At 35.6% G+C, this 13,942-nt stretch overlaps 1 protein-coding gene across 4 annotated transcripts in view; it reads left to right on the top strand.

Moving 5' to 3' along the window:
* The window catches only part of LOC113502760 (homer protein homolog 2), a 50,261-nt gene extending 37,325 nt beyond the window's left edge, over positions 1 to 12,936 (top strand). For 3 of the 4 annotated variants that reach the window (XM_026884427.1, XM_026884426.1, XM_026884428.1), the window contains 4 exons: positions 8,823 to 8,989; positions 9,448 to 9,563; positions 11,087 to 11,203; positions 11,723 to 12,936. In XM_026884427.1, the coding sequence (XP_026740228.1) occupies positions 8,823 to 8,989; positions 9,448 to 9,563; positions 11,087 to 11,203; positions 11,723 to 11,764 (442 nt within the window). In that variant the 3' untranslated portion in view covers positions 11,765 to 12,936. Of the gene's footprint in view, positions 1 to 8,822; positions 8,990 to 9,447; positions 9,648 to 11,086; positions 11,204 to 11,722 lie in introns of those variants that run through there. The other variant, XM_026884429.1, reaches the window with a different exon arrangement.
* The last annotated feature ends 1,006 nt before the right edge of the window (positions 12,937 to 13,942 follow it).

The raw sequence follows: 13,942 nt of genomic DNA, 5'->3' as shown, positions 1-13,942 counted from the left end.
AGTTTTGCTATTATGACATAATATTTGCGGTTAAACAGGTACCTAATATTATTGCGAGTGAAACTAGCCTATTTTCACGGACCCCTCAGTTTCACTATTCCGACTCGCACATAACCAACTGTGCACACTCAAGCGGAACCCTATTTCTGAGAACTCATCATCGCGAGAGACCGACTTGCACTTTTAATCAAACACATCGACATTATAATACATAGTATATTAAAAACCTAAGTTTTTGTTTCATTAGTATAATGCAAATAATTATAATATTTTATGAACTCAAAAGCGTAATACACTAAATGTGTCAAGAATTAAAAATAAAAATATAATCTAAAATTTAAATTAAAACCTGTATATTGATAAGCATACTGAAATGCTCCATCAATCATATCATCACGTAACAAATTAAACGCTCAGAGGGTATACATACCACTACCTCTTAAAATAACAATATTACAGTTGTGTGGTAGAGTCGTCGCTCTACAACGTATTGTGTGCTGTCTCCTTTCTACAACTGCAACATTAAGACTGACGTAGACTTTAGACGTCATGGTAGGGCCTCAATTGATCGCATGTCACACACTGCATTATAGGTTATAATGTTGTATCGACGAATATGTTTTCACGGCGTTTATATGCAATTTATATTTGTATCGACGTTAATTAGATAGTTATATGTAGCGTTGCTTGTCTGCATAGCATGATACTTGGAGTATTTCCTGATTAGTGTTACACTGTTGTTAGGTTTTTTAGCGGGCTAAACCCCGGTTTTCCTGACCACTTTGTACAAACTAACTGAAATCCGTTTGTAATTATTTATTAGATAACGGTTTACTTATGCGTATTTATCGGATAGCCTGACTATCTTCGGACCTAACGATAGTCCTTGATAAGCGTAGCGGCGGGGGTCGCAAATCGATCAGCTCGAAACTATAAGGGATGTAGCGATAAATACACGTGAGTGAACCGCTTTGCTCTGTTAAGATATCTTCTAGATTAAAAACTTCAGTTGGTTCTCTAAACTCAAAGTTTAAGTAAGCAGGATTGTTTTCAAGAAAGTAGACATTTTAAAAAATATTTTTAGACGTCAGGTCTTTTTTTTGTTATACGTTTTTTTACTCCTAAAACAGCTGTGTAGTGGATTCGTGGAGTCCGGTTTCGTAAAAACATCGAGATTGATTCCACAGTTCACTGAATATTTCGTGTTTGTTTATTTGAACTGGAAGCGTAATAATTCATATTTGATCATGCAATGTTCAGTCAAGATTGTGTCAATAAATGCTAGCTTGACATGGACTTACATAGATGTTAGCCGAGCTGATTTGCAGCTTATAATAATGTAAAAGCAAGCAAGATGTCGCTATGACTTGTGTAGCATGACCTCATGACTTCCAAATGACTCAACAACTGACAAATTTTATACTTCAACACATAGTACAGGCAACGTGGTCAAACTAAATACGATATTAAATTTTGGTCTCGCAAAGATTTCACAAACATTCAAGTCACATGCACAAAGACACCCAGACTCAGGACAAGCATTAATGGATCCAACAAATGCTTGCCTAACGCGGGGACCGAACCTGCTACATGTTGCGCTACATTGGTTTGGCGTGGTGATCTCAACCACTCGGCTATCCCTGCAGTCAATTTAACATTTATGCATATACCCACAACTTTACAAGGGACATGATTTATATTTACACAGCACAACCAGTAGGTGCATAGATTCTAACACAGCCCATGTATCGTGTAATTCGAGTAGCCATCAACAAGAGCATTGACGGATGACCTGCTCACGTAACACGAGTATGATAGGTCACATTAGTCGCCGATGTGACACGCTCTGACGTCACAGCGTTATTATGACACTAATGACACACCACTAAGCCTAATGAGTATAATGATGTATTTTCATTACGCTACGGACCTTTTTTCGTCATGTATGCCAACGTCATTATCGACTTTTAATAAGCTTCCGCTCCGAAGCGTTTCTTGAACCTCCCGTTTCATTGAGCTTTCTCAAATAATCCTAAAAAAGATGAGGTTTAATTTCTTTAAAGTTAATCAATCAACTCAGCCTATCACGGTCCACTGCTTTTCATATATCTTTCCCAAAATAAGCCACAATTACCAACATGTTTAAATTGACGGTTAATTTAAAAAAATAATTCAAACGTTAACACCCTATAGTGCTATTATTTTTACTAAAATAGATATCAAGTAAAACTGCTCAAGTGGTAATCCACTAAAACAATCCAGTATTCGCGTCGCCCCACTTCTAACAAATGTATACCGTTTCATTACTCATCGCAACAGTTTTGTCAGGAGTCCTCGAAAGGTTATCCTAAACAATTCATATTCCGTAAGCAGATGCTCGGAATTGGAAACATTTCGTTCTATTACAATTTCATATCTACACGAGTCTTATGCACAAACATTCGAGATAAATATTTGTTGAATCGCCCTGTATTAGTGCTGAATTCTAGCAATCATATCGTGAACGAAGTATTTGATGGATTTAAATCCAAGCACGTAAATTGAATTTGTAAGTTTATTTAATTTTATGTTGTAAAACATGCAGCGTTTTCGTTTTACTGAATGTTAAATTTTAGTATTTTCCAGTATATTTCCAATATTACAACTAGAACTGTTTCACGTAGTCTCTATGTATTGCTTTAAATTTTAAAAACGACATCTATTCCACTCAAAAAAAAAATCCAAAAATTATTTTTATTTATCTGTCTATTTTGCATTTGACCACCCTGAAGAGACAACTTAAGTTTAGTCTTTGCTTATCCTACTTCTCATATAAATCCTTGTCTTTCTGGGTATTCACATTTAAGATACATTTTCTGCCAAGCTTCTGCGTTTACAGCTTTACCATTATAGGAGGTGGTATTTACAAAAATCCGAGCGGTATTTCCACATAAAGGCACCCTTTCGTGGTACCTGTCATAACAGAATGTTTATCTGTCTTGGTGTTGTCGTATAAACAATGGGATGTTTGCTGCTAGCCGCTCCCTTATCGACACGCCTCTCTGTTCCCTGTATTGTGCAAAAAATAGGAAATTGAATCTCTAGGAATATTGAACAGAATTATATCATATTTATGTTCTCTTTAACGTATTAGATGCAATTGTTTTTTGTCTGTAAATGCTTTTTCACTACGGGTTTTTTTGCTACGAGAAAAAAATATGATGCATATGAAGTAGTTATGACGTTATGAGATGCTTGATTGCGTTTAATTGCTTTACTCTACCAAGAGCATTTTAATTCAGGCCTAGTAGAACCCAACATATTATACCCAAGCTTAAGAAAAGCTAAGCCATCATCGAACTTGATATATCACCATATTAGTAATCGTGTCCTAGTGAACACTAATTTTCTAATTCACTTTCTTTCTCCACGACGACGGAACTCGCTGGGATCATATTTCATTCGCTGCTAATTCCGTAAAGAGGAACAAGATTGATGATAATAACTTCATTTTATTATTGTGCCGGAAACCGAACGAGCTGTTTCAGTGTACACTATTATCGACCAACTTGTGTTTGTTGTTATGGAAACATACGGTGGAATTATCGCTGCGATGGCGTGCGGTTTTCTCCCTCTGTCCCTATTGTTATTTGACTTTATAGAGGTCTAAATAAAATGGTCATTTGGCTCAGCCTTGATCACTGTCTAGTTACCTAGTGTATTAAATTTACCCTATAATAATTTTCGCTGACTGTATTTCATTTCTTTTCATCAACTTACTAGCCCTAGCATCAGAATAGAAAGCCTTTTTTCCCGGGAATAACGTTTCTCGTATCGTGAGACTGTTTCTAATATCTAAATGCTAAAACACAGTCAATCATTTAGATAATTTTAACGCGCATTTGCGACGCAATTTTCTGCCAAAACCTATTGAAAAATTGACTAGCAAAACAGGATCAACTACTTTGTTTTTGTAAAAAATTCGCAGTTGCTTCTGTTGTCTAAACTTAAATGGACATAGTTAATTATCCTTCCGAATTTAGGCATTCCAGTAACATATCTTCCAACAGCCTCTTGCTAGAGTCACCCTAAAATGTTATCATCTTCGAACCATCTGATCATTTTGGCCTTCTTTAGATTATGAACGTGCTCGTTCCAAGTTAATCTGTCCGTATGTTTCAAGCTCATTCAAAGTAGTCACTTCCCTGTTTAATATTGCCTACATTATTTCTTGTTGCATTCTATACGTTTTAACTAATTACATCGCCAATCTATTCCAACATATCTTGACGGTTTGATAGTTTTAGATTTTTCATAAGAACTGCGTGAAGTCATGGTTTCTTGATTTTTAACGGTAATTAAGACGTGATAATTAAATTTAAATTTTTACTTCATGATCAATAACTTTGCTTGAACAACAATGATTGTTAGTTTTATATAAAGTTATGAAAGTCCATTGAACTGTCAATTATATATGCTTGGTCAGTCATGGTTGTCATCTCCAAATTCAACAGTACTTATTAATTCATAACATGAATTATTCCGACTTTTTCCGACTCAAATGTGGCAATAATTTACCGTTATAAAAATCAATGCACGCTCACAGGGTCTGCCTTTTTATCGCCGACTCAAGTACTATGGTTTCCCTATTAAAATTGTTGGACAAGTTCCAATTTTCCGGGACAAAATAATTCATTTGACATCGCTTAGCTGGCCACTTGTAATTAATCCGGGGGCCGACACAGCGAGGACTTTTTTCTTTACGAAATACTGCTGACTGTGTTTGTATGTGTGTAAACGGATTAAAGCTGACCATTTTCTGGGCATTGTGTATTGTTGTGCCTTCTCCTTGTCAAAAATTATAATTCGAATTTCCTGAAAACAAAATTTTCGTCTTAGTAGTCGGTTGTTGAATTTCTGATCTTTTATCCGCGAAGTATCATGATCACTTCATCTTTGCATAAATGTCCCAAAAAGTCAACATCTTTTTTAGTAACATTCTCCTTACCTACCACACAGCAAGCGCCTTGTAACAACCTACTGTTACTCATATGCCTAGACTTGTTCCACATAATAAGTACTATAGGTAGATAGTAGGTATCTTCGTAATAATAACTAAGTGTCCCACATATTAAACGATCCCAAGCAATTTTTACATAATGCGGCTTACCTGATCCAGACCGAGGCGGGCCGATGCCCGGCGAAATCATACGATCTTTACGCTTGTTAATGATATAGGCGGAAAATTTGATCTAGGAGATCGGTGGGCCACTACAAAACTAGGGTACAGAAGGTTCAGAATAAATTGTGCTGGTTGCGCGCCCCTTAAAGTCAAGACTTTCAGTTGTCCAAGCGAGACGGTTGGCGTGTGGCGCTTCGCTCTGCTCCAAAGATTTTTGATTATGTCTTACAGATACACATAATCCATAAATTTCAGTTTCGTGATTGTAACTAAAAATGATACTATTTAGACTTCTTGTGTGTGTACATAAATTATTAAATAAAATAAATAAATAAAAATGATCTACAGAAAGACGGATTGTTGAGACTCATCAGCTGAACCTTGGCTAAAAGAACTTTTATCATGTATATTTCTTCCTTGAATGCTTTAAGAATCTGCGCACTTTGTCTGGAGCCTTTTTAAGTTGAGTTGATGTTTTCATGATAGTACTTTGTACGTCTCCACAACACTTTACACTCCCCACCGCCGTATTGCTTCCAGAACTGCATCAGTCTCATTCCAAAAGTTGGTGAAAGAGCCACAGCCGTTGTAGTTGGTTGGTAATTAAAACTGGTCTTACTGTTACTTACACCAACTATGTACCATCTACACGCTAGACTTACACGTTGAGTAATAAATAAATAGTCTCAATTATATTATAATACGGTTATGTGCATCGAGTGCAGTGTGTGACGTAACGGCACGCGCTTGTAGGAAGCGTCGGGCTCAGCCGGCGATGGAATTATTGTATTACTTGCTACATTGATTGCGATAGATTTGCTCTGAAAAACTCCGTGCGCAATGTCTGTGGATTATGGAAAACATATTTGTTCTGGTTGCTGGACATTAATGGACTTTCTAGCATGACTCTTTAAATTTGCGTCTGTTGTGTTTACACTTTTCAGAATCACCAAACCTTTTGTTATTTTATTTGTTTGCGACAACTGTATCTCTACCTTCATGATCTCTGTAAGCTCTACAATAATAAAACAATACGTAGATGCTAATGCGGAAAGAGCCGCTGTTATAAAACCTTTGAGGTAATTTAATGAAAATTACGATAACATAACTTATATGTCGCGTAACAAATAGAACATAACATAATATATTAATACCAGTAAATACAAATGATGTAACGACGATTAGTCGAGATGGTCATGCATAATCGATGCTAACGTGGCCGCACTATTGCATAATAGTAAAACATTGGTTTATGATCGAAAGTGGTGCGAGATTGACGCTGCGTGTGAAGAAACCATCACCACGGCACCGTGACGAGATCCCACCATAATTTACTTTACAATACATTGCTGGATGACTTGACTACCTTTAAATACTGCAATGTATCTTATTTGCGCTTTGCAGCAATGTATATCAACTCCTGTTTTAGAGTCGTCAATGGATGAGATATAAACTAATTTGCAATTGATTCTGTTACGTTATTTCTGCGTTCTTAAAAAGTTAAACAACCAATATTTATATAAGGTGGTTTTTATTTGCTAGTGAGAAGGTGATTGTTTTCAGCTCACTGGTCAGATGTTTGTATATGACAAATAGCTAGTAATGTTATAAAGTTTTGATTTTGTATTAGATAATGTCAATATGCTGGAAATATATTATTATCGTTCCTTCATAAATTATTAAGATATAAGTGCGAAGGTCGCTAAAAAACCATAATGTTTGTACAATTTTTATCAATGAAACTAGGTCTTTTAGAGTGTTTATATTTATGTCCTAACATAAATTACTCTAATTAATAGTCCAAATGTGTACTCTTATATCTTATAGAATGTAAGGAACTCTTACGAACATTAAGAAAATAAATTACAAAATATATTTTTAAAGCGGACTAAAGTATCTCCATAGCAGTTTTAGTCGTGTAAGCTTTTACACAAATAAAGCACTGGAAGTTCGTTAAATCACTTTGGTTAAGTGCCAAAATAAACGAAGTCTTTTTGAATTTTATTTTCTCTTTTAAAACACTTTCTTGTAACTAGTTTTTTCAGGAATCTGCTACGCTTTTAACAAAATACTCTAAGTGGTTCGCAATCTAACTCAGTTTGTACGCTATTTTCTTTCATTAAACATTAACTCTAAATGCACATTTTTTTTATTTAGCCATTACTGTCCCTCTGCAGGGCAAAAACGCCACTCTGTCCGGTCTATTGCTTTTTCCTTCCATTTTTTGTGGTATGCATCCAGTTCGTCGCGCCATCTCTAAAAACTCTTACTTTAACCGAATAGTAGCGAAGAGCGAAAAAAAGAGAATGAAAGATCAAATTGAGATTGATAAAAAGATGTTTGTCAAAACTGAAGCGGTATTGAGTCAGCACTGATTTTCTTATTGTTGGTTATAAACGGCAATGCATGTAAGTAAATAATTCATCAAGTATTATTAATTATTTTCTGTGCTCGCATAACATCGTCGACATCCGCCAGCTCTCGTCCTAATGAAAGAGTTACAGCTAAATTGGTTTGTGTGAAGTCTGAACGCATCGCCGAGGCCGCTTTGAGATGTTGCCTCAAAGATGAGACGTGTGCGCTAATTGTACGGAAGCTTATGTTCCGAGCCGGAATCAGGGCTTGGAGATTGAAAGATTAATTAATGTTTCTTACGTCGGTTATGTTTGTTGAATGTATATTTGAATGCAGTTCATGTGGGTTACCTACCACCACATATGTTAGGAAGTTCAGCAGGATTAGATATTTTTATATTTTATTGAATATTAAATTTAATATAATTTATTTCTGCAACTTTTGTTGTAGCCGCAGTTTTGTTTCGTTTTATTCGCATTGCGTGTTTTATTGTATAGTTAAGTAGTTTAGTTAGCTGACATTCAGCTTAATTAATGATCTCCATTTTATCATTATATTTTATTTTTGGTAGGTATACGCTTAGTAAATAATATTTGCACCGTTACATTAATTCGTACAGCAAATAACTCAACATTCTATCTTGATACAGACAAAGTAGAAGTGCGAAATTAAGTTGATACGATTGTGTCTAGCGTGCGATATATCCCGGGAAATTCGTTTCACTAACGAGAAATATATTCGAGCCACCACAAAGATTAATGACCGTTTTTTTGCGTCAAAAGAAACGTTATTCCGTACTTGTCTTGGTGTGTATCACTATTTATGAGATGGATATTGTTGTTCGAGTTTATTTGATACTAGATCGTAACGCTTTGTCGTCTAAATTGAATGAGAAATGTTATTAAACAATGCTGGAAAAGTGTACACGTTGTTTACGTTTTAACAATTATTATTTATCGTTTAGAGATATGTCGTTGTTTAACATTTCATTATATTTCCCTGTTGAATCGACTTGTTTGTAGCTGCTTTCATGATCAAGGTCCTCGAAAGATTAAAACACGAAAAATTAACTATAATTGCAACTTTTGCCATTATATTTACAATTTGATACATGTCTTTTATTAGAAGGAGCAACATTAGCAAAATATTAAATAATCAAAATCGTGCGACTTCTACCAATAAATTCGCAATATTCTTTTCTTGCTTTGCCGTAAATCAAGTACAAAACTACGCAAATATAGCTTCTAATTTACATTAAAAAAAAAAAAAAAACCGAATCTTAACGATGCATCCCTTTCGTCTACAGCTCAGCGAACGCCAAGAAATGGGAAGTGGAGCTGGCGACGCTGAAGAGCAACAACCTGCGGCTGACGGCGGCGCTGCAGGAGAGCACCGCCAACGTGGACGAGTGGAAGCGGCAGCTGCACCAGTACCGCGAGGAGGTGGCCCGCGCCAGGCACTACGCTGGGAAAGGTAAGGATCCCAAAGGCTGTAGGCTCAAACTAGGTAGAGTCTGAAATATGGTAATCAGACAACGGTTTAACGTAGTTTTAGATTTTTAATTAGTCACATTCAGATAGAGAACTGTTCAGTCTTTTAATTTCAGTTTGTAATAAAAAAAAATGGATTTTAGAAGAATATTATCGTTGTCTTCATTTTGTGGTCTTAAGATCCTTAACTGTACTATGCCTCTGAAGTCTAAAGGTAGGTTTAAGCATCTAGTTCATCGTTTAAAGTTATTAAGGCTCAAGGGCTGAATCATTCGTTTTGTTTAGATTTAATACAAATACCGTAATTTTATTCTTCTACAATTACTGACATCAAACATTTCCAGTTTAAACCAGCGATCTCGGTTTTAGGCTTAATTCGATTCAACTGATTCTAACTTAAAATGGGATATTAATAATCCATTTCCGTTGTCTGTGTTCCAGGCGCCGAAGCCAACGAAGTGGAACAGCTGCGTCAGCGCGTCGCCCAGCTCGAGGCGGAGTTAGCTCAGAAGAACGAGGAACTGGCGCAGATCACCAAATCCAAGAAGAGCGAGCAGGTGGGTGATGAGGATGATACATACATGTTTTACTATAGCTCGGCTGTGTAACCCTCACTCTTACTAATAACGCGATTAAACCAAGCGAACAGTTAGTTGTTGACTAACAAAGCAACAATTCAGTATCTCGACATATTTTCGTAATGTTGTCATCATCTGGCTAGCTTTTTTCCAACTTTGTTAAGTTTGGTTTTCCTTTACACCTTGTATAATAACAATATCGGGCTGTTTCTTGTTTTGCCTTTTTCTTTCTCTCGTTTTTTTCCTTTTTTAATCCGTCTGCTGGTATGGCCACTCTTTCAAATCATTTCAACATAGCACGCTTCTCAAAAAATAATTCGATTCCGATTGAATTGTCGAGTGAAAGCCATGAAACAGTGTTCTCTCACTACTTAACAATGCCTTATCACTTCTTGAATTATGAAAGTCTTAAATGATGGCGTTGAATGAAAATCACATTTCTAGTCGTCATTTACGACGCTTCTAATCCCACTTCACTTGTTTTTAAATAAATGCAGTTAGTAAAAAAGTTATTAATAAGCAAGCGATATGGCGCTCTACAAGGTATAGCACGCCATCTAGCTTCCGCAAATGTAACAACTTTAAAATTCCTTCTTTGCTCTTCTAATGCTTTATATGTAACACTATCCTGCCTATAAAAGATCTTTTTACTTTCCACCTGTGCCTGAGCTATATGTATAATATTATAATCAATCCTTTTTATTCTAAGCATGCAATGTACTTTTTCTATACACTTGTTATAATTGCACCTTAATTTGTATGCATGATGTGTTTTTTTATTTATTTTGTACTTACTTTTGTAAATATTAACAAATAAATCATATTTAAAATTACTTTTCTTTTTTCTTTTATTTTCTTCTTCCGTGCTTGTTGTGTTGGTTTTGTAGTTAGTTTCTTGTAGATATTTTTTTTATACTTTTCTTGCTCGTTTAACTTTTAATGCATGAACAAAATAAATCTAAATTTTTCGCTTAGCACTTAAGACTATGACTTGTTTCGTGTATCTCCGAAAAAATATAAGTTTGTCTCAAAAAATAAAGTGTTTTTATGTATAACATTTGGTCCACAATAAGCTTTACTAAAATATATAACATTAGTTTAAATTATGATCGTTTTAACTTTTGCCAGAAGTTACCAGAGAGTATATTACTCGTTCACTAACTTTTCTAGAAGTGTCATTTTTTCTTTCGATGTTCTCGATAATCTTAAAAAGCTAACAAAACTAAGAAACCTTAAAAATGAGGCTTATGTTTTGCTTCAATACAATCAATATTTGTAAAAATTAACTCAATACTTTAATTACTAATTTTTCTCAATGTGAGTACCAATCATAAGGTAAGTTTGAAACAATATTCCTAGTTTGAATTTTGATCTATGGAACCTAGTATATGATAAAAAATATTTTGCATCACCTTAATGATGTTATCAAGACATACAGATTGGTAAGTACGGTCTTTGAATTAAAGTGGTGATGCTAATTCATTTTGATTTCTATTGCACAGGACGCAGAGGCTAAACTTGCTCAGAGCCAGCTGGAGTTGGCCCTCGCCGCGCAGGACGGACAGCGGCAGGTCATACAGGCGCTCAACGACCAGCTGGCGAGACAACTTGATGAGCTGGTGAGTAACGACTAACACCACTAGTACTAAATTATGTTTCGATAAGAATGTAGGAAAATATAGGAGGATGGCACACTCGAACCAACCGGTGCGATGTGCGTTAAGTATTTATTTATTTTCTTTGATGTACACGGCTATTGTTTCCGATTAAACCACTGCATACATAAACAATATAAAGTACTTAGTATCTATAGATGCCATCGCTTCGGGGCCTAGTTTAAGGTTTCGCGAATGATATGGGTGTCTCAGCTCAGTTATGTGGCACCATAGCCTGAGAAAATAGAAAAACGTTGATATGTGGATTCTTGAATCTTATGTAACGACAATTATTACTGCGTCTGGCCTACGGAATCGATATTGTGGAACAAAAATGTTTCTGCTAAAAAATACTTGTTTCAAGTTTGTGCCAACTCTAAGTATGTCAATGTTGAATAAATTCGAGGTTTTAAGTTACTAGTTCAGATATTATAATTTGATTTGATCAAAATGTGAAATGCAATGTCCTTTCCTTGTGTCCAGAGCACGATCCACCGCGAGATCAACACGGCGCTGCAGACATGAGACGCGGCCCCCCCCCCGCCGCCGCCCGCCATCTACGCGCTCGTGCACAAGGAGCGGCGACACCAGCCCCACCAGCCCCACCAGCCCCACCAGCAGCCCCACCCGCAGCCGCCGCTCCCGCTGCTGCTGCAGACGGGACACGAACCCGCTTACGTCACTGTCAAAGCCAAGAAATGAAGAGTGCTCTCGGTATTTCGCAAGGTGCACGAGTTTTTTTAAGTTTCTTCTCTCGTGAAAGTCGGTTGGTGTTCCGTTCTTTGTGTTGACAACGATTTTGGTACGTAATTGATTATTTTATATTACACTTAATAGTGTAATTTAGTATTTCATGTTACATAAACGTCTTGTGCCAAGGCACTCAAGAAATTACATAGTAATTTTCCGTTCGACCAACCAGAATCAGTTTTGATTGATTATGCTGTTCAGGCGTACGGTATCTACTGATCACTTGTTAATATGTTGTTTAGTAAGATAATTTGACACTTTCTGGCAGCTGTCACCTTGACAGTGACAGTTTGGAGTCATAGTACCGATATCGTTGTTTTTATTCTATTGTGTTCATTATTTTGCTTATTTGGTTGGGTATAACTAAAAGTATACTATTATGATATTTAAAACATTGATAAAATATTCTTATCTAAAGTGTGAAAGATATGTTCATAAAAATAATACAGTTTATTATGGTGCGATCAACCGACTTGCTCCTCTTTAGCAGTTTCATTATAAATAGCTGATTTATATTGATTATTGGTTCCACCGAGAGATCTTGGTCCTTTGTCCTGTGTACACCAAATACACACAATCTCGATACATCACAGTCAGTCATCCAGTGTTTCATGTTTCGTGGACGATATAATTATAAACTCGATCGTACTCATAACGTTGATATTATTGATCAAATCTATTGTCGGTTAGTTCAAATCGATAAATATGTAATCGATTTAAACAGACGCTCGAATAAATATCAAGTTATAACTTTTGCATACAATATAAACATGACAACGTCGAAGTAAACTCAGTACGCAAGTTTTACAACATACTTCGAAATGTATTAAAAACTTTTCATAAGTTTGGAACTTTGACTTTAAAAGGTTATATGGCAACCATCCGATATTGTCATATCGATAAGAATCGAAATGGAATCGATTTTGATAACACAATGTTAAGTTTTTGCTTCTTGACTCCTTTAAACTTTTTAATCTTAATGCTACATTCCGTTAGAATATAAATCAATAATATTCCACTATCAGTGTTCAACTAACACTGTTCTACCACTAATACTGCCAAATATCTAAATAATCGCCAAATCGACCGCCAAACATCAAACGATCACAAGATTCGGTGCGAACCGGTGCTTAACATTACTTTCTCAACACACACTATCTCTATTGTACAGACCTTTTTCTCAGGGGGTTGACGATAAACGTTGCATTCTCCAACTCGCCTCTAATAACAAAGAGTATCCAACAAATGGAGTTTAAATAGTTGAAACTGTATTTACTTTGTATACGCTCCACGACATTACACTGTTCCCTTTATTATAGGTTGAATGGTTCAAGCTAATATGTAGAGTTATAAACACTCCATTGACATCATACTCCGTGGCATATAACGATCATCCTCATCTCTAGAATAAAATTTGACATTTATCAACCACGTTTATGTCTATCATAAATGAATATTGATAGTTTTTGTGTCAATTCGAATCAGTGATGTCGACCCACCCTTATCTAAATGTAAATACGTTCTATAATCGTGTAACCCCACGATTCAATGCCAAAAATAACTAATTTTATTATTAAAATTAATGTATATTTTAAACATAGATTTTTAATATATTATTGTAAGTGAACTGGCTGCACGGTGAAATACCGAATTAAATGTGTAACTCTCTTTGTTTCGATATTCGCCTGATTACGAATGATAGTCGACAGGCCGTGCCATGTCTTAGTGTATGTGTATATTGAAATATTCCCTAATTAATATATTAAAAATATTATTAAAATCGGCTAACACGCCGCCTTAGTTCCCTTGCCTCGTACACACGAGGCCGATATTAGTAGTTCAAAGGGATTAAAAAAAATGAATATTAAAGCTTCGATTAAAATTTTTGAAAGCGTTAAATTTAAAATATTGTGTAGTGTGTAAGTGTATTTTACCAAGTAATGTAAAGTTTAC

This window comes from Trichoplusia ni, chromosome 18, assembly GCF_003590095.1.
Source record: "Trichoplusia ni isolate ovarian cell line Hi5 chromosome 18, tn1, whole genome shotgun sequence".
Lineage (NCBI taxonomy): Eukaryota > Metazoa > Arthropoda > Insecta > Lepidoptera > Noctuidae > Trichoplusia > Trichoplusia ni.
The sequence above is the reverse complement of the archived record's forward strand: the minus strand, read 5'-3'. Positions and strand labels throughout refer to the sequence as shown.